Source organism: Cupressus sempervirens, chromosome 1, assembly GCF_028749045.1.
Source record: "Cupressus sempervirens isolate cs-2001-9-10 chromosome 1, ASM2874904v1, whole genome shotgun sequence".
NCBI classification, from domain to species: domain Eukaryota; kingdom Viridiplantae; phylum Streptophyta; class Pinopsida; order Cupressales; family Cupressaceae; genus Cupressus; species Cupressus sempervirens.
In genome coordinates this window covers 528,517,056-528,539,132 of record NC_143118.1, presented here as the reverse complement: position 1 = coordinate 528,539,132, position 22,077 = coordinate 528,517,056, and the positions used below count along the sequence as shown (strand labels likewise).

Here is a 22,077-nt window from a genome sequence, read left to right as displayed (position 1 = left end):
GAAGTGCCATCATGTATGTTTTAATGGGTTAGAGGGACATAAGATATCAAGGTAATACAAGATGTTTCACTGAAAATCTATATTGATAACAATAAAGTTGAATATTTAATTTAACTTTATAAAATATTAACTTATCATTATTTAAATTTAAATAACCAGACTAAATCAAATGTTGAGTTAGCCATATCCACTGCTTTGACCAACATATTTATAGAACGGCTAACAACAAGATTTGTAAATCCAACATTTGACTTACTAAAAATAGTATGGGATAATTTGCCCAAAATCACTCCCAAAACGACATGATGCTTGTAATAACTTTTGGAGCTAAACCAAACCTCTAATGCCACTAGTCTATTATTCATTGGAAGCATAAATAAAAAGTTATTGGGGACTTAAGAAAAATCATATTATATGGCATGAAATATTAAAGAAGCAACCTTGATAAAATAGAGGCTGAAAAAGAAACCGCAAGAAAATAGGGACAAAAACGCAAAATTCCCGAAATCATAAAAAAGGAAAATAAAGTGAGTTTGTTTATCCCACATTGTCTAGGGGAGTGTTTGAGCTCTTAGAAGGTGTTATAAAAGAGTTTGAGGAGCTATCTTTCAACATGCTTGGTTGTGATCGGATATTGAATGAAATTGGAAAACTTGTGGAGATTATTCTCTTGAGGCTTAGAGGATGAGATCCCTTTGTGCTAACATTCTTGTTGTTGAAAGATACAGCTAGGAAGGTTTGCCAAGGTTAAGATAAATCAGATTGTTTGTGTAACTTGTTATTTGCATTTGAATAAGATTGCTAGCTACTTGGAGGTTTGATTTTGAGCTCCAGAATTAAGGAAGTCATGTTGTTTTTGTGTGTGTACAAGTCGAACGAATCAATTGAATGCTGCATTCAACATGACTGGGTTATAGGTGTTGAATTTTCACCCAGAAATAAGAGAAATTACAATAACAAATAACCAAAAGATGCAAGAGACATATAAATATTCTAGGATAACCCTTCGAGAATGAAGGGAAAAACCCAACCACACACAAAAAAATATCATTTTATTGATAATGAAACTCAAGTGTACAATGCCTATCCCTAGATGCAATATATATAACTTAAGGAGAGACACTTCACATTCCAACTGAAGGTTTTTCCAATTTCCCAAAATGTGACTCTTTTTTACAATTACAGATCTCATATTGCCATGCCTTAACGCATGTGGAATGACACATATCGTTATACTTAATATTACAATTTAATCATAAGTGTACTTTTCAGTTGAAGATGACTACAATGGTAGTAACATCCATATTTCCAAAGATAAGATCTCTATCGCAACTACAATTTCCAACACTCCCTCTTAACCAAAGAGAGTTCTTTAGTTGATCAATCACACAAGGCTACAACCAAAATGTCAATGATAAAATCTTATCACATGAAGTTCAAAGCATCAAATGAAGTTCTATCTAAACTCAAAGAGTTCAAAGCCTTAGTCAAAAATTAAACTGGGGAGAGAACTAAAATCCTAAGATTTGAAAATCCGAGGAGAATACATTTATGAAAACTTCAAAGAATTCTACATATCTGTTGGGATTAGGAGGGAGTATACAATACCTTATAATCCTCAGCAGAGTATACAGATCCTACATACTACAGACAAATAATTGGTTCTCTAATGTACTTGGTGAATATCCGCCCTGATATTTTGAGATAGTTACGAGGCACTAGTGGACTTGGTCTAAAATATGACCACTTTGAGCCATAGCTTTAAGGATATTCAGATTCTGATTGAGCCGACAGTTCTACTGATCGGAAGAGCACTATAGGATGTTATTTGAGTCTTGGGTTTGCTATGGTATCTTGGTTTAGCAGGAAGCAATCTTCAGTTGCTCAAAGTTCTACTAAAACAAAATACATAGCAGCATCTATGGAAGCTCGAGAAGTAGTGTGGTTATGAAAGTTATTGGTTGGACTATTTGGGCAGCCCCTGAATCTCACAATTATACATTGTGATATTCAAAGCTGCATTAAACTCTCTATACATCCAGTCTTCCATAACAGGTCCAAGCACATAGAAATTTCGTATTACTACATCAGAGATATGGTGGACAGAAATGTAATCAAGTTGGTATATATCAGCATTGAATAGCATACTGCCGACATATCCTACCAAACCTCTTGCAAAATTAGAAGTGGAGTATTCAGAGGTAAACTTGGTATGGCTAAGTTGTAAATGTAACTCTTGAAATTAAATCTCAGTTTTATTTAGTATATATATATATCTTTTGTTGTTGTTAAGAGTTACTTTTGTGCACGTGTATTATTTTATGAAAGGTGATGATCTTTCTTTGAATTGGATGTAAGGTCTCTATTGTAAGGTGATGACCTTAACAATAGATTGACCTGTTATCATATGACTTCATTATTGTCTCGGAATGTGCCTGTTAGTTTGATAACAAAAGCATCATGATTGACTTCATTAAGTTGTTGTATCAGAATGAGCCGGAAATCATGAAGCTACATGTGTTGGTTCTTGAGTTCTTGATCCATTGTCATGATAGACTACATTAACTTGCTGTCCCGAACTGTGCCGGAAGTCATGACAATAAGTAAATCATGATACACTACTTTAGTCTCAGAGTGAGCCGGAGATCATGATTCTTGTCATCTGAGATCAAGATTGACATTTGATAGACAATGTTTTGTCCCTGAATGTGTCAAAAATCAGATTGACTGTATTCTGAAAAGGATATAATTGTGAATAAACATTTTTGATGCAAACTCGAATATGGGATTATTGAGATTGGGAAATTGATCATATCCTCCCTCGCTAAGACGGAATGTTAAAAAAAAGCTTCGGTTGGATCTGATAAAGTTGATATCAGTATATGGAACAAGTTTACACATACATATATGTACACACACACACACATACACATATGTAATATATATGTATGTATGCATGTTTGATTTCTTCTACATACTGATATCACAAGCTATTTAAATACTTGTGATCATGCCCAGACCAGGCTACACACACACACACAGACACACACATAATGTGAATGAATCAATTTATGAATTGATATACTTATCTGCCAAAGGCAGATTAATCCTCGTATCTTTACCCAATGATCGGGTTTGAGAATCGCACAACAATAGTAATAATATGCAATACATTACATTAGTATCGATATTAATAAACATGCTTGGGCATGATATATGTTATATGCTTCTCACGTTGACAGAAGTTTATAATCATACTGTATATGCTTGTCATGTTGACGGTAGTTGATTATATTGTTAAGTCTTAACTATTAGTTGACACCACATAGGGTCATGACCCTACGTGGCAAGGGCATGTCCCTACATGTGTGTAACCATTTGAAAGCATATATATGTTAGTTGTTTGCTGTGGGGAAAATGTCAATTCAGTGGCATACGATTACCCCAGCAAACAATCATTATCATCTATGTTTCTTTTAGCAATCAGTCTTCTGTGTATATCAAAGTCTGCAGTTAAGAACAGACTTCATTATATTCAGTTCACAGCAAGTACAGTCTCAATCTGAGTATTGTATTCTCAGAATAGTCTGAGACAATTTTTATTTATCAAGAATAATAACAGTATACTACAAGGAAGTATATATCAAATCCGTGACAAAGTAAGAAGTCTCATCTGATTGAATCTGAAAATAAAGTCTTTTATTCTCTATCTCTGATCCTAGATTCCTTAACACTCCTAACACTAGCAATGACTACTAATTCAACTCAATGTTATCCAATGTGAAACTAAATCCACCATCCTCCTCCATAGCTCGCCTCTCTAAATCACTGATGTCATGTTCTTCAAAACCACTACAAATCCATGTCAAATCTGCCTCAAATCGATGGAAATCAGTCTGCAAGTGTTTCTCCTAGAAGAGTTTGGAAGATTATTTATCCCTTCTCAGCAAAATACCAGTGAAGAAATGAGAAATGAAATTAAGTTGGCCTGTTTTTTGTCTTTAAGTGCTATTTTAAAAGTACGACTCAATTTTTAACAAAAACTCGTCGAGTACTTGGTCAGTTTTTACCAAAAATTCAGAGAGTTTTTTGTGCAAATAAAAGTCTTAACAACTTGCCAGGCCAGAAAACTCGGTCAGTTTTTGTAACTCTGCCAGTAGTACATCTGTGATCATAATAATATCCCCTTCTACCTTCATGTTAATGATATCCAGTTGCTCTCTGTCATTTGGTATGCTCAACATGCATTTTGTCAAATATAGTCTCCTTACAATTTCTACTTCCAATTTGATAGAGACTTGTAGGCTCTTCAAATATTACGCCTTCTATTCAAATTATGATTTTTTTAAGTTCTTATTTCTAATGCAGCTTGGACCTTGAAGTTTAAGGCAAGATTTCATCAGTCAGTGAATTCAAGAGCATGAAATCCTCTAAATGTATTTTTTCAGAGATCCTGATCACTGTTGAGCTCATTTTATACTCATTCTACTTCTGCAAGCTGCCTTTTCTACATCAGAAAAATTGCTATTTTTGAATAAGGCTATAGTAACATATATTCTGGTGATCTTTTGACTAAGAATAGTTTGTTGATAGATATATAGTAGTGCTGCTTAAAAGTACAGAGAAAATTGAAATTTGCAATCAACTGCTACTTGGATTTGTGGCTGATTCCTCCAAAAGGTCTGGTTTTTTCAATCAATTTGTCAACCCAGTTTTTTGGTCAGCAAAGTGTGAGTAATTCGTCAACCCAGTTTTTTGGTCAACAAAGTTTTATTAATTTGCCAACCCAATTTTTTTGATTAATAGCCACCTTTTTTCTAAATTTCAACTGCAATTTTGGTATTAAAAAGAGAGTTGCCGGAAACTCCTCTGTCCTTCCTTGGGCGCTCGTTTCCTTGTATCCAAATCGGAAACATATCTGATACTGCCTGGATACACGTCAAATATTGTACCCATGTATTCCTTTAAAAAACTTGATTTTCCAACCATGCCAAATACTATGGGATTTGATTTTTAAAAGATTTGACGTTAATCTTCCCAAATTTGATTTCAAAAAACCTTTATTAAAGCAAAAAAAAGAAGATTTAAACAAAACCTGCACTGAATGAGAAAGACAAATAAAATGTTTTTTTATTTCAGCAACCCATTTTTTGGGTTATCTTCTAATGCAACTTTACTATGTTTACATATTGTGAAGTGTTAAATTACCTTATAAATATTTATGTGTCAATATCGCTTTTGAAGTAATGAAAATCTCCTATAATAACTTAAATACTATGTTAAATATATGTTTATGTTTTATTTATTAATCTTGTGTCCAGCCATATCCATATTGGTGGTCTTAAAAAATGGCCTTATCCGTACTCAATACCATATCTGTATTTGTATCCATATCCATATCCATGCAACTTTGATTAAATTGAAAAATGAGAGTTGAAGACGTCCTAATCTGCACCCTATCTTGTTTTTGATCAGATCTAATTAATATAAAAAACATGTCTTTTGATTTTGCTATGTTTTTTCTGATACATGTTTTTGATACTTCGGTTTTTGTCACCTCAATTTCTACAGAGCAGTCTCTTTCAAGCAAATTCTGTATATGACTGTAACTTTGGGATCTTCCGTTGTTCAGTAATCCAGTTTATTTTTCTTTTGACAGAGGATTACGAGCTCAGTAAAAGTTTACGACCATTTGATTAGTTGGAAATAACTCCTGAAAATCAGAACTATCTGTTTGTGTGTCCACCTATCAAGATGAATTCTTCAGTAGAACTCTCTTTCTCTCCTATATAATCTTCAATTTCAAGTGCCTATATTGTTGGTTTGTGATTGCCACAATGAAGAATGAAATAAACAACTGGAGTATAGAGAGAGAAGAAGGAGCAATGCTTCAATCGTAACTGATATCCCATCTACCAACTAAATCCTAGGTGTTAATAATCTTACAGGTACCATTTACCTGTAATTTTTTTGACCATTGCTTATATTCTAATATATTTTAGTGGATAAAGTAAATAAATTGTTGAAGAGGATAAAACAAGGATAGGATATTGTTTGGAGACACTTTTTACTGTGTAATCATAGCGAGGCTTTTTGTAAGAAGGGGATCATTGTTTTATAAAAAACATATAATCTGGTTGATCCGTTGTTTATGCTAGGATATAGGTTATTGGTGGAGGGTAAAGGGCTTGCCTAAGAGCTTGGATTGTTCTGAATCTTGGTTGTAATATAAAACAGAGTTAATATGGATCTTTTAGTATTGTGGAAAGCTTTTTTCATAAACTGCTGTTTAATTCATATTGTAGAAAGTTTACAGTAGTTTTTTGTTTTGAGAAACATGCTTGGTTTTATCAGAGCAGAGCAATTGTGTTTGTGAAATTAGAATTATGCATTATCTAGGATTGTGCATGATTTATTTTTACTTATATAACTGTTCCCTGAAATATAACAAATAATTGGATCATAGGTTAAGTACCAGTGAGCACTTGTAAGCCAAAAGTGCTAGGTGTTTGACTTGCCAGAAACTCTGCTGGAAAAATGTGTGTATACAACAGCCAAAGCCAAGCAAGTTACTAGCCAAAAATATGGCTGCGTAGTCTTTTAGAGTACTCAAATGAATTTGCTCTTTAAGAACTCTCCAGCTAGCAGAGTTTCTTTTTTTTCAAACATTTTCTCATCGCTGTGGAGTTGAACAAGTTCTTAACAATTTTGAAATATTTTATTAGCGACTAGAAATTACTCAGAAAAGCTTGGTAAACTGTGAAAATTTAAAATAACAAAATCTCATTGGAAATGACAAATGACATGTAAAAAATGTGACCATTTCGCATTCCTCGGACTAATGAAGCCAAATGAATATGTTTGGTCTTTGGATTGATGCAACAATGTTGGAGATGTGATGTCATTTTTGCATTTCTGTTACAGTTCTTTGAGCATTTGTATTTATTTTCTTTGTTTGATCCTTGGTCATTTTTAATGAAGGCTTTATGTAACTCTAGCTGGGTTGATTGTAAGATCACAGTTCCAAAATTTAAATCTGAAGACTCGTAGTTACTGTGTTTTGAGTTTTTGACAGGTTTGTGGAGCTACTGTGGCAACTTTCTACACATGCTCTACGTGAAGTTCATAAACGGACATTTATTTCTGATATTACAGCCAACCCATTACCGGCATCTTTGACAGAGGTGGTTAATCAAAGTTCACATGCGTCGACGTTGCTTGCTGTGACAAAGGTAGTATTTAACAAAAATCTGATTACATGGCAAGTTGGTTATTGACATTTCAGGAAGTATGTTTGCATTTGTTCAAATAGTGGAAATATGATCTGCATTTTTCCCAAGTTGGTTAAGATCTTGGTTGTTTAGATTCATGCTTAAAATCCACACAACACAAAGGAAAAGCAACATGCTAGAGCACTTCTGCTGTGAAAACAAATCCTTCTGACAATGTGATCATTTTTGAAGCAAAATATTTTGGAGATCTCAAGCTTGTTTTTCATAATGTCAAGACTAAGACTAAAGTTCATAGCTAATATTTGTATGTGCAGCTTTTGATTGTGCTAAAATTGTATCTATGTTTTGTGGCAATTCATATGTGCTTGTTTGATATTTTGACTATTGTGTACTGTTCGAGTTTAAGCATAGTTGAAGTATAATTACATTGGTTGTATTGATAGAAAGCATTTCAAATTGTATTTATTGAAGACAACTCTCTCTCTTTATGGAAATGCCCAGAAACTACATTTTTTTCATCCAACAAACAAGTTTAGCCATAGTAACAAATTACAGATTGCAAATTGGCCAACAGGTCATACAATCTACTGTGAGTCTCTTTGTGTCTAAATTTCTGTTTTGAGTGCAATCCAGAATTGGTATATTTCATAACATCGAACATTCGGTGCTGTTCAGATGTCATCTCAAATGATTTTCACAATTTCTTGTGTATTTGTTCTAAATGCCAATTTCTAGCTCAATATTTTAATTGGTACGATGAACATTCTCAGCATGCAAGAATTCATGACCATTTTAAATTTATACTGCAAAGTAAAAAAACATGAAAGCAAAAACAACGTTTCTTTTTCTAGAAGCTTGAGCTTTCTATCAAGATATAATAATTAACTTCTTATTAACAGCCCAAGGTCTTCTGTATCCTGTTGAATTCATCTTCCAATAACACACTGGAATTTTATTTTTCTTTAATTTACTGTTAAACCATGTTTTATTATTTAGAAATGGTGGAGTCCATAACCAGAAGTTGATTACTCAATTGGAATTGAGAGTTGCATGAACCTAGTTAATATCTGCTCATTTGTTTTTGTAGCTGTTGTGCTTCTTGATCATACATAGGACATTACCTTAGTGATGGATAACAATGTTTCTGGATATTGTGATGGTGAACCCTGAAGGTGTTAGCAAATGCAATAAAGGATTTTTTTTCCTTTGTTGATATTAACATTGACTTGAACATAAGCCTTTGATTCTTGATCCATTTTAAAGGTCTGGTGAGATGCTTCTCCTTCAGGGCCGGACCTTTTCAAAGCTTCCCTAGGAAGGAAATTTTGGTGCTCACTATAATGCTTATTATTGTAGCTGTGCACACTATCAGAATGCCTTCTGCTATGCTTTCAAATATTCGCACACATTAATTTGTGTTAGATAAGATAAGATAAATTTATTAATGCTCAACAAGAGACCACCAAAAGTGTCCAAGGGACTGAGAGCTACAAACAGGGAAACCATAGTAACAGGAACACTGAATGGTGACCAGGGAAAAGCAAAACAAGAATAGAAAAAGAACAAAGTTTCAAAGAACATTCAAAGTCACTTGATTTTCTATAAATTTGTTTTGCCTATGGTGAATACTTGACAACTAAGAGATCTTAGGAAACAGAAGACAAATCTTTATTGATGCTATTGTTGAATTATGATGAAGTTTTTCGAGTTTTATGTTTCCAGAAAGAACATATTCAAACTTAAAAAATTCTAGTAGATTTTGGTCATTTTTGTGTTTTCCCCTCTTTTTTAAGTCTTTTTAACAACGTGTTGTTTTAAATTTTGGATCTGATGTTTCTTGTTTAAATTCCTAAATAAACATTCTAGTGCAAGTTATTTGTGGTACAGATTTAAAGTGTGCTTTTAAAATGTCGTTTCCTTTCCAGGCCAGGATAGCACTTGAAAGAAGGCGGTTTCTAGAGGGTGCAGCCACAGCTGTGCGCAGACAGGCATTATGGTCAAGCTTAGCTCATGACATGACAGCTGAATTTCGTGGGCTTTGCGCTGAAGAGGTATTTTGTGTAAATTTCCCTCCACAACTTTTATAGAATCATATTTTTTAATTTATAATGAATAACTGTCATAGTGCTTTGTTCAATTATTGACCTTGGAATCTACTACTTTCAGTTAACGTTTTTGTTTGAAAATAGTAGTAACAAAATGCTGTGGATTTTAGGCGTATCTGCAGCAAGAGCTAGAAAAGATTAAGGATTTGAAGAGTTCTAGAGCTAAATTTGATGAGGATGTTAAGGACAGATCAGGTTCTGCAGATCACAGAATATCTGTTTCCAGAGCATCACGCCTTTGGGATTCTTTAATGAATCACACAAGTATGTTAAATATGGGAATAGTCAAATGGTTGTTTCCATCTATTCTATATGAGTAGCCAAGATAATACAACTTAATGGTGGATTTAAACAGTTAATATTATTTAATATTACTCTCATTTACTTCATGTTTAATTTGATCATTGTCCAAAAAAAATGAAATGTAGTTGAATGAGTAAATCAATCAGTTTATTCTATCCATATTATTTAAAAATTTATTATATCAATTCAGAAGTATTTACTGCTAAATAATTCAAAACTAATTAGGTAGTATAAGAGAGGGTATAACATCCTTCCCCCTTAAGAGCTTGCATTGCTCGATGCATAATGGCAGAATAGAACTGTCAAAAATTATCGTTCAAAAGTAAAATGAACCATGCATTAGAATCTTAGTTACCAAGGTTCATCACTTTGCCCTCCGGACCATGTATTGGTTCGAACTAGTACCAAATTTGGGTCCAATTCGTCCAAAAGTTGCCTAGGTTTCAAAAATATTCAGTGTGTCAACGGCTCCCTGATTTTCCTGCAAGATGTTATAATGTAGGCATCCGAGGTTGCATCTTTGACACAGAGTATGTTTAATTGCACAAAATGGACTAGACTAGATCATGAATGTGGAGACGATGAGCTTCTGCAGTGGTAGACATGAACAGAATAAATCCACCATTGACGGATAGAACAATGCTGCCTGTATCACTCTGCTTCTTTTATAACATGATACACTTCTTTCCAAGCGCTTGCTGTAAGCCTATGGTAATAAACAGGGCTTTTGACAAAGGAGGTCTCTTGTTTGTATTCAACTTGTCTAGCAAGGCCTAAGATATACCAATCAATTGGACAATGCTATATAATGATGCTATGATTACAACAAGAAGTTTATAGTTTATTGTATTTTTGTTTAAATGATTAAATCATATGATTTTATGATACTATGTGACATTTTAATTTTAACTCATACTTCTAGCCTTCATAAATATGTATAATTATATATAATTTCTAAATATTTTTGTACGAACTCACTCAAAACCCTTTCCAAAATTTTGCTGCACCGGTGAACCAGTTCTTCAAACTCGTATTTCGAATCGAACTCAAACTGGTAACTAAGATTAGAATAGATGATCGTTAAGATTGAGCATCTCATGTCTATCTCACCTTACTGTTAACCATGTATTGATCCCGTTGGATGTAACATTGATGTGTCATTCTGTTGTGCAAGTGGGGGTGGTCTGAAATTCGACTGAATATTATTATCCCCAGGTCTCACACCTGTTAATCATGACAATTGGAAATCTGTTTATCATCAGTTTATATATTTTCAATGAAGTCAAATGGAAAACATCATAGATTAGCTCAAGTTTGGAGGTAGAGCCAAGTGGTATGCGATGAGATTAGCCTTCTCTAAGACCTCAAAGGTTTCTGCATATCTAGGGACTAACTTTGTGGAATCGTTAAGGATGTGGAATCCTTATGCAGCCTAACTAGTGAAATAACCTTCTCCATGATTGATAAACTTTTAAGTCCTATTCTTATCTACATAGCTCTTCTACATATGTGAAGCTTCCTTTATCTGCTGTTTTCTGTTTTTTATTTACTTGTCCACCTTAAATATATCTGGTACAATCACTACTCTATCCTCTAGACTATCCCAACTCAAGCGTGTCAGGCATTTTCTTTTGCACAATGGTTTAACCGAAGCTATCCCAATTTAGATTGAAATGAAGTGTTATGGTGAACTCTCAATTAGATTGCTGATCCATATAATACATGAAGAAAAGATCCTCTTCTATTGAATGAATTCTTTGTCTGCCCATTTGTTTAGGATGAGTACTGAAACACAGTTGACCTCCCACTTACATTGGAACTTTTAAGAGTCCTATTCTTGTCTACATAGCTCTTCTACTCATATGAAGCTTCCTTTACCTGTTGCTTTCTGTTTTTTGATTTGCTTGTCCATTTTCTTAAAAAATATCTCGTACAATCACCACTCTAACCTCTAGACTATCCCAACTCAAGGGTGTCAGACTTTTTCATTTGTACAATGGCTCAAATGAAGCTATCCCAATTTAGATTGAAATGGAGTGTTATTTGTGATCTCCCACTTAGATTGCTGATCCATGTAATACATGCACAAAATACCTGCTACTATTGAATTCTTTCTTTCTGTCTGCCCATTTGTTTAGAAATGAGTACTGAGATATAGTTGAGTTTCCTAATGTAGATCTCTGGGGGGTCCAAAACCATTTAGTAAACCATACATCTTTATTAGAAATGACTTTGTTTGTTATCCCAGGCAGTCTAAATACATTTTTGAAAAATCTATTTTGCTAGAGCTTGAGCATCATTAGTCACGTTGCTTGCGATAAGGTGAGCTAACTTAGTAATTTGTTCACCACGACTAAAATTCTTCTATGCCTATATGGTGTGACATTGCTAACTCATATGTCTGGGCAACATAGTTTACTATTCTCTTTTTGACCCTTTTGTAAAAGTACATTTATTTTTTAAATATATTTTTATTTTATAACTAATAAATCTATTATACCTATTCATTAAAAAATTAAAATTAAAACTCTTAGCATCTTATGCAAAGCCCCCTGTAAAAGTACATATTAATATTTTGAAAACATCTCATTAGCACTTCGTGCCTTGAGTATGGAGAATTATGAAATTTTGCCACTGTTCTGTCTTTAATTTCTTGAATTCATATGCAACAATACTTCCTTTCTACATGGCCACTTGGGTTTGGAACCTTTAAAATTAGGGTCGATGTCATGTTTTCCTTAAAACCCTGAAATTCTATGTCACATTGTTCTCTCCACAAGAGTTCGTTATTCTTCATTTAAAAAAAGATATGATTCTGCTACCTGGTAAATTTCCAAACACTTCCACAGTATTTGGTTAAACCCATTGAGGTTACTACCTTCGGCATAATTTTAGAACTTTGGCAGTTCAAGGATGGCTTTTATCTTTTCAGGGTCGTTTTCTATCCCCTCTATAGATATGATGTGTTCAGATTTTCGTGTTCTGTGATAAATCTCAGTCAATTTCTGTTTACAACAAGAAATAAATTGTTTTTTAAACAACACTTGTAATATTAAAATAATAATAATATATTAATTTTTTTAATGATGATATTAATTATTTCAACAATAAATGTTATTTTGTTTTTTTTGGTGGCTGACTTGTACATGAGAGAAGATTAATTTATTAATGGCCAACAAGAGACCACAAATAGGGTCTAAGGGATTCGAAAACATACAACAAAGCATCGACCAACAACGGGAACACCAAATGGTGCTTGGGAAAAGAACAAGCAAGAAAGCGAAAGAACCAAACAAAGATAGACTAAATACTCCTATCCGACAAGGAGGATTCCAGAATCGAAGGATACGGTTTGGTCTGAGAATCTACATTGGGCCGTCTTAGGGAACCATTGAATATGGGGTGCCATTGCTGAGTGTATCCTCTACCTCACAGCCTTGGTGTGTCCAAAAATAAGAGGGTTGAGCAGTCGCTTTGTGCCTTGGGCTAGAGACACAAATGTGAAGGAGGACGTGATAAGCTGATCCGAAGCCTGTCTCGGCTGGAACTGAAGGTGCAAAGTTTGATCACGAAGTTGCGTGGTGTCCTGGAGATAAAATGCAAGGCACCACTAATCAATGTATTTGAAAAATGAATAAAGGGACTTGCTCTCTCTAAATAGGTAGTTAAATCTTCCCCTCATCTCGTAGTAGATGGGGCAAGGGAAAATAAAGTGTTCCTCAATTTCCACCTCTCCCAAAGGACAAAGGTGACAAATTTGGTCCTCATAGTCTGTATACGAAGTCGGTGGGAGCCCACTTTGAAATAACCCAAAGAAATGTGGAGGGCATGAGTCTAGCGATGAGAAAGGTGCAAAGGGCGCACAATATCCTTGTCTTGAATATCCATATAGGGCTCAACATAAAATACCATCCTCAAATAGAGACTCGCCTTGACGAGTTACTCCTAGTGTAATAATATACTGTTTGTAGATGTCAAGCTTGACGTGCTCATTCAACTCCTATTGAGAAGGAATGAGGTAAGTAGGGGCATCCAAAGAGAACTAAAAGGGGGGAAATGATCCATCTCAATCCCCACCGAACCCAACAAAGCAAAGGCTTGTGTGTACTGACAACAAGCCTTGCCAGTAAGGTTGGAACCCACAGTCGCTGTTAAAGAGCAATAGGCTAGGTAAGAGTATCTTTGACAACCTTTAGTTGAGTTTACGAAGCCCCAAAGTTGATGAAGGAACCAATAAAAATCAAAGATGGCCCCGAGCCTGAAAGAAAGGGCACCAAAAATGGCCAAAATGACATCGTGAGGAGTGGACCAATGACACCCGATGATGCGTCGAAGAAGGGCCGAGACTTTCTCGACTGAAGTGCAATTAGACTCTAGGAGAGAGGCCTCCCATACAATAGAGCTATAGAGCATGGTCAGTCTGACTAAGGAGTTCAAGAGAGACATCTTGGACATGGTGTTCTAAAAGTGATGCTTGAAGTATTGTCTCTCCAACATAGTCAGGACACTCAACCCCTTATTAACATAGGGTTGCATGGAAGACCTCATATTGAAATGGGGTGTAGAGAATTTAGCCCCAGGTATGTATAAGAGGATGAAATTTCAATCTTCTTGCCCTGAAAGTAGTAGTGAAGATGGGAGGTCTTCAAGCAGTTGAAGACCATTACTTGGGTCTTGCCTAGGTTCACAACCAATTGCCACAAGTCACAAAAGGAAGCCAAACCATTGAGAGGCTGCTAAAGATAGGGCAAAAGAATCACATCATCGACAAACAGTAAAATGGAGATCAAGACTCGGTGAAAGTAACAAGAGTCATCTAGGAGCCATAAATCCTAAAGGAAAGGCTTGAGCTTGTTGATGTATATGCCAAATAAAGTGAGTGTAATGAGCTCTATAGGCTCACTCCAAATCTTTGCTGTAGAGGGCCCTATTTTGTTTTGAACTTCAATTTTTTCTATGTTTCTCAAATATATGCATTTTGTTTTCAAAACATGAAACATGTAAGAAAGCATGCAAATTGAAAGTGCAATCTCTTCTTCTAAATTTATTTATGTAATTACGACAATGATACCAACTTTATACAATGCACATATTAAAATTCAATTACAAAAAATCTGGTAGTGCTGATAAGTAACGCAGGCCTCCTTTGTTGTTTTTAAATTGGTGCCAAAGTTGGGTTTCTCTTCAGACGGTTAAAAGCGTGAGAGTTAGCTTAACTAGTGTCACCATGAGTGCTTTAGAAGGTCTAGCCACAAACCGTGCTCTTTTCGATGGAGCAAATTATGCCTTTTCGAGTGTTCGTACAAAAACCTACATTATGTCTCTTTGCTTTGATGTTGATATGAATCAGGTCAAAGGATATACTGTTCCAGTTCGACACCCTACTGATGCTGATGGGATAAAGGACTGAGAGAATAATGCAAAAGCCACGAATGCACTGTAATGTGGTCTCTCTGAATCAGAATTTGTCAAAGTAATGCACTGCATTCAGCCAAATACGTATGGGAGAAACTGTTCAATGCTTATCATGGAGATGATAAAATTAGGAAGGCAAAAGTTTAGGCCAGAAAATGATTTTTGAAGGCATTCATTTGAAAGGAGAGAGTGTTGCTGCCTATTTTCTAATATTAATGCTTTGAAAGGACTTGGTGAGACTATTGATGAAAAGAACATTGTTCAAAAGATTCTGCGCACTCTTCCTTTGATATTTAATGCCAAAGTCTTTGCTGTTGAAAAAAAGTCAGATTTGGAGATTTGGAATGCTTACAATGGATAAGTTGCACGGTATCCTGACTGCATATGTAATGTATACAAATGTTGAAGGGTCTTCAAAAAGAGAAACTGTATCCAAGTCTACTAAGGTGGAAAAGAGAAGTAGCAAAGGCAAGTGAAAGTTCGGAAGAAGATTCAAATGATGAAATTGCTTATCTTGTATGGAAGTTGAAGAAAGAACTTGGCAAACACAAAGGTAAGCTTGCCTTAAAATGTTTTAAATGTGGTAAGGTCGGTCACTTTGCTTCAAAATGTCCTTATGAGAAAGAAAATGACAGCACTGATGAAAGAAGCTGAAAGCTTAGAAGGTCAAGGAATTTTGTAAAAAGGAATAGAAACCCTGATAAGTTTAAGAGAAGTATTTATTCGAAAGATGACTATGATAATTTTTCTAGCAATGCGGATGATAATAAGAATGATGAAATTTTATTTATGGCTATAGATGATTTAAACTTGAAAGAGCATGCGAAATTTGGAGTTCCTGAGTTTGATGGTACCAATTTCATGTTTTGGAGTTATAGAATGCTGACTTACATAAAATTGCTTGGTTTTGATGTTTGGAATTGTGTTAGAGCTGATTATGTGCCTCCTATGAAGTCTTTTGTATGATGCCAAAGAGAAGAAAGCCTTTGACAATAATGTAAAGATAATGGATACATTAAAATTGTTTAGCTGATTCGGACAGAGTGTGAGAAATTTTTGAACTATTGTACAGCAAAAGAGATTTGGGAGCAACTTCAAGCAATATATGCCAAAAACTTTGAGGATGACATTGTGTGTATGGCTAAGGGGAATGCTCAAATTGACAACCAAGATGATGTAAATTTAACCAGTCAAGGACATGATGATGTGAAAGCTGATGAATTTGATTTAGAACTTGAATTAGTTGTAGCCTTCGCTGAAATTAAGAGTCTTAAGAAGAAAAATCAGAGCCTTACTTAACTGTTGCAAGTTGAAAGTCAAGAAAAGATGAAGACAACTATGGCCCTCTGTGAAGTTGAGAAACTTCTCATTGATTAAAAAGTTCAGAATAAGGAAGCTAAAAAGATTCAAGAGGATTTGGAGAATCAAATTAAGTGAAAGAAGATATTATTGGTTAGTTAGAAGGTTGAAGTTGCCCCATTTAAGAATATTGGCAAATCCTCAACCTTGTTAGGTCAGGAAGTAACAAATCAAAATAGATCATGTCTTTGGATAATCTTCTTGTTTCTCATAAACAACCACTAGACAAAAGTGGAATGGGACTAGAAGCTGGTCAATGTTCTATGTCACAAGGGATAGTACAACATGATACAAATGGAGAGCAGCTCCCTACCTCTAATCAAGAATATATGAACATGTCTAATAAAACCTTCTTTTATGGATATTGTTTTTCTTGTAATTACTTTGGCCATAAAGCCACTAATTGCAGATTCGTTACTAAAAGAAAATTGCATTTCTCTAATAGGGGCACCTTAGGATCTTTTGGAAACTACATTGTTATTTGCCACAGATGCAATAACTTTGGCTATGCAGCAAAATTTTGTAAGAGAAATATTGCAGGTCTTACTAAGAATGCTGAAGCTAAGAGAAAACCAAAAATTGTGAAGTTTGACATAGAAAATATCAAAAGGTATCTCCTAATCCTTAGTTGTGCAAACTGGTCTTCTAGCATGAAATGAAAAAGATATTTCGTATGTTGATGGTGGTTCTCTAGACACATGACTGGTGGCTTAAGTAAGATCTATATGCTTAAGAAAATGAATGCTGGAATGGCTAGATTTGGAGGTAAGTTCACTGTTGAAGTTGCTGGTATAGGTACTCTTATGTTGAATAATGGTGAAACTAAAGGTGAGAATGTGCTATATGTCAAAGGTCTGAAACATATTTTACTAAGTGTGATTCAACTTTATGTTCAATGATATGATCTTTCTTTTAATTCAAACCATTGCACCATTCGCAAAGGAGAACTTATTGCTAATGCCACTAGAGTAGCAAATAACCTTTACGTTCCTGATGGTAGTAGCGATTAAACTTATTTAAGTCAAGTTGATGAAGTATGGCTTTGGCACAAAAGACTTGGGCACATAAATTTTGAAAATATGGTTAGGATCAGAAAGAAGGAAGCTATTAGAGATATTCCTTTATTGGAAAAATCAACAAACATTACTTGCAAAATTGTAAAATGGGAAAGCAAACAAGAACATCTCCCAAATCAAAGGAACACTTCTGCTCCAAAACTCTCGAGCTAATTCATGGGGTTCTATGTGGACCAACTAGAACAACAAGTCCACAAGGTGAAAGGCATTTTATGTTGTTGATTGATGATTTTTCATGTACAACTTGGGTTGGTTTGCTCAAAGAAAAATCAGAAGATCTTGATAAGTTTAAGGGTTCTAAAGCATTGATTGAAAATGAAATAGATTAAAAAGTTAAATGTTTTACATTCAGATAATGGTGGAAAATTTACTTCTAATGAGTTTGTAAGTTTTTGTGAACACGGAATCAAGAGACAAGTTTCAGCTCCTAGAAAATCACAAAAAAGAAAGATTTTCTGGAAAGAAAGAACAGAATAGTTCAAGAAATGGCATGTTATATGATGTATGAAGGTAAAGTTAGTGACACTTTTTGGAGAGAAGCTGTCCATACAAATCTATACATTCAAAACATTAGCTTATTAAGAGCAAGGTGTAACAAGATACCTTATGAACTTTGGAATGGTAAACCAGCAACTGTTAAATACTTTAAAACTTTTGGTAGTCCTTGCTATACCAGAAAAGATGATGATAATGTCGGCAAGTTTGATTCTTGATCAGACAAAAGTATTTTCCTTGGCTACTCTTCTGAAAGCAAAACTTTTAAATGTTACAACAAAAGATTGCATAAAATTGTTGAAAGTGTAAATGTGGAATTTCATGAAGTTACTAACGAGTCTTGTGAGAATGTGAATATTAGGAATAATGGGCAAAATGAATAGATGAACACTGCCATTCATCCTTGTTCTCCTTCATCACCACAAGCCAAGACAATGAATATAAATGAGCAACATACTGAAGTAAAGACACTCTCACAAAGTGACAATGATTCTTCCTCCAATGATGAAGCTGAAACAAGGAACAAATCATCCGAATATAAAGCACAAAATGAAATCGGTACAACTTCCAAAACACCTTCTGAATTTGTACAAAGAAATCATCTTATTGAACAAGTAGTTCCTGGAATAGAACTAGCTACTAGAGGGAATGTGGATTATTATGAAGATGAGGATGTTTCCTTACATTTTGTGCTTGGGCCCAAATGTTATGAAGAGGCAGCCAAAGTTAAACATTGGATTGCTGCTATGGAAGAAGAATTAGAGCATATTCAAAAGAGTAACCTAGGGGAACTTGTGCCTAGATGCAAGGATAAAAATGTCATTGGTATTAAATGGGTCTACCGCAACAATGTAAATGAAGGGCAAGTGGTAAAAAATTAGGGATGTCTAGTTTGTAAAGGTTATGCTTGGATTGAAGGTGTGGATCATGAGGAAACATTTGCACTCGTAGTAAGGTTAGAAGCTATTGGAATCTTCCTTATTTTTGCATTATTTAAAAGATTCAAAGTTTATCAAATGGATGTTAAATGAACATTTTTGTATGGTGATTTAAATGAAGAAGTATATGTTGAACAACCTGAATGTTTTACCTTGACTAATAATTTTGATTACGTGTGCAAGCTAAAGAAGGCGCTATATGGCCTTAAACAAGCTTCAAGAGCTTGGTATAAAAGGCTGGACAAATACCTACAACAACAAGGTTTCAATAAGGGTTGTGTTGATAGCAATTTATATGTAAAAGAAAAAGGTAACAACATTCACATTAGATTGACACAGGAGTTTGTTGCAGACTTGAAACAAGAATTTAAAATGTCTATGCTGGGTGAGTTATCTTATTTTGCTTGGGCTGCAAATTCATCAATCAATAGATGGAATCTTTATTTCTCAATTAAAATATGTTAGAGAGCTGCTGAAAAAATTCAGAATGGAGGATTGTAATCTGGTTAGCACTCCAATGGAAACCAGGTGTAAACTTAGCAAAGAAGATGAAAATCAATGTGTTGATCAAACCATGGTTGAAAAACTCGGATTCGGCAATAACTCGGCAGACCCCAAAAATTTTAAAAACTCGGATTCGGCAATAACTTGGCAATAACTCGGCATTTTTGTCGAACATTTGAAACTATAATTTTTTTAAAATTAATTTTTAGTCACAATAATATTCATTGTTAGTAGTCCAAATAAAAAACTCCATATTCAAATTTTGTATATATATATATAGAGCTTGAAGGCATGTGCACATATAAACCTCTAAACCTAAAATCTAAATAAAGTTTGACAAGGAAATACTTGGAAAAAAGTTAGACATTAAATTCGCCTTCTATAAATTCAAGTTGTAATCGTTTAATTTATTAAATATAAAAGTAAAATAAAAAATATTTAATTTAATTAGCATACTCAATACTAATAAACTAAATATTTAAATGTTCTAGTTATTATAAATAATATATTACTAAAGTTTAGTTTACATACTTCCAAGTCATCAAATTTTATTTAAAGTTTTTGAAATGTAAATTAAATATTTTTATATAGAATAATTTGTTTTATTTTATTTTAATGTTAAAAAAATAATAAAAGAATATCACACTCAAGTTAACAATTTAATTGAAATAACATATTATTTGAATATTTTAAAATACATACCCCAATTCTATAGAAAATAAAAATCTTAAAATCAAATACCAAAATAAACTTGATAATTTTATATAAATGTAATGTTTTGAATAGAAAATGAAAAAAGAAATCTGAAGGTTCGTCTTCCTCAGCCACCATTGCAAAATGTAACGGCACCCGTTGCAAAACCTAACTGGCTGAAATGCTGAAAAAGCAGTATTTTACTCCACTCATGTCGAATTTACTCCCTTGCAGCCCATTGCTCTGTGATGTTCAGTGATGTAGGGAAAGATGAATGACGATGCCGAAAACTACATAGCAAAAATGCTTTCATGTGCCCACCGTGGAAATGGTCTCTTGGTGAACGAGGATGCCACAGACAAAACATGGTGATTTTTTATCCATATTCTTGCGTGATTTTTTGAGGAAAACCTTGCTCCACAAAAATGATTATATTGTTGCTGATTTTTTTGGCGATAAAATCGCCCAGCAATTTGGCCTGCGATATATAGCGAGATCTGTGATATTTCACAGAGTTTTTAAACTATGGATCAAACATTTTACAGGTCTATGGTAGAAAGTTTATTGTTTGTTACAGCTACTAGACCTGACATTATGTAGGTTGTTGGTTATGTTGCACAATATCAAGCTATGCCTAAGGAGACTTATGTACAAGAAGTAAAAAAGATTTTCAAGTATCTAAAAGGGAATGTTAATCTTGGATTATGTTATCCAAAATGTTTTGATTTTATTTTAGCAGCCTATACTGATTCAAATTGGGGCGGATCAGTTGATGATAAGAAAGGTAAAAATGGTGGTACATTTTTCCTTGGAGACTGTTTGGTTTTGTGGTTAAGCGAAAAACAATTCTACACTTCACCATCCAGAGCTGAAGCTAAATATATTGCAGCTGTGTCATGTTGCACACAGGGAATTTGGATGAAACATACTTTGCTTGATTTTAAAATTGAGTTTGTGGATCCTATTTCTATCTACTGTAACCATACCAGCACTATAGATATTTCCAAGAATCCTATTATACACTCAAATGCTAAACACATTCCAATTAGATTTCTTTTTTTGAAGGAACAAGGCGCTAATCGGGTTGTGTGCACTAAAGAACACGTGGCTGATATATTTACTAAACCATTAGGTCGTGAACACTTTGAATACTTCAGAAGCAGCCTTGGTGCACTCCTACCTCACTGAGCGGATTACTTTTAGGGGACATGCTTAAATGGTTTATCCTTCATCCCAATGTTTCATTTTGGTATTGAATTTGCTTGATAGTCATTGATGTCAATGGTGGACTAGAACCATTTAGGGGGAGTTGTATGTGTGCAGAGTACTTTTCTTATAGATTGGTTTCAAAATGGGGTTGCCATCAATGAAAAATAGGGGTTAGATTTTTAGTATTTTTCATTTGATGTTGTTGAGAAGCTTTCGTTGGCAAATGTATTGTCTTTATTGTTGTGTGATTGGTAGATTAAACCAATGTGAGGTTAGCTAGTTTTTTGAAGTTTAATGGTGATTGGTGATGATAAAAGAAAGGGTTAAAGATACATGCAAGCATTCACTATAGATCAATCCGAGAAGCTTTCTTTGGCAAACGTATTACCTCTATTGCTGTGTGATTGGTAGATTGAACCAATGTGAGGTTAGCTCATATTCTGAGTACTTTGGAGTTTAATGGTGATTATTAATGATAAAAGAAAGGGCTAGAGATACATGCAAACATTCATCCTGAAGTAATTCTTCCTACTGAATATCCAATTAATTTTATATAGATTGTGCTTGTTATTACTCTTCCTACATGGTATTGAAGATGGGCTGAATGTGAATCAAATCTTTTTACCTTTCGGAGGCAGCACAATTACCTGAATGAACTATTTCCTATGGCAAGGGGTTGTAAAAATTCAACAAAGAATGTTGAGGGTGATATTGTATATGATCAAATGTGCATTCTAGTATCTTGACT

General features: G+C 34.3%; 1 protein-coding gene across 1 annotated transcript in view; it reads left to right on the top strand.

The window, feature by feature from the left end:
• Nucleotides 1–22,077, top strand: part of AUG6 (HAUS augmin-like complex subunit) — a 114,511-nt gene that overhangs the window by 42,396 nt on the left and 50,038 nt on the right. Inside the window, exons 4-6 of the mRNA XM_089829739.1 lie at nt 7,076–7,232; nt 9,158–9,283; nt 9,448–9,601. Of these exons, the coding sequence (XP_089685865.1) occupies nt 7,076–7,232; nt 9,158–9,283; nt 9,448–9,601 (437 nt within the window). The remainder of the gene's footprint in view (nt 1–7,075; nt 7,233–9,157; nt 9,284–9,447; nt 9,602–22,077) is intronic.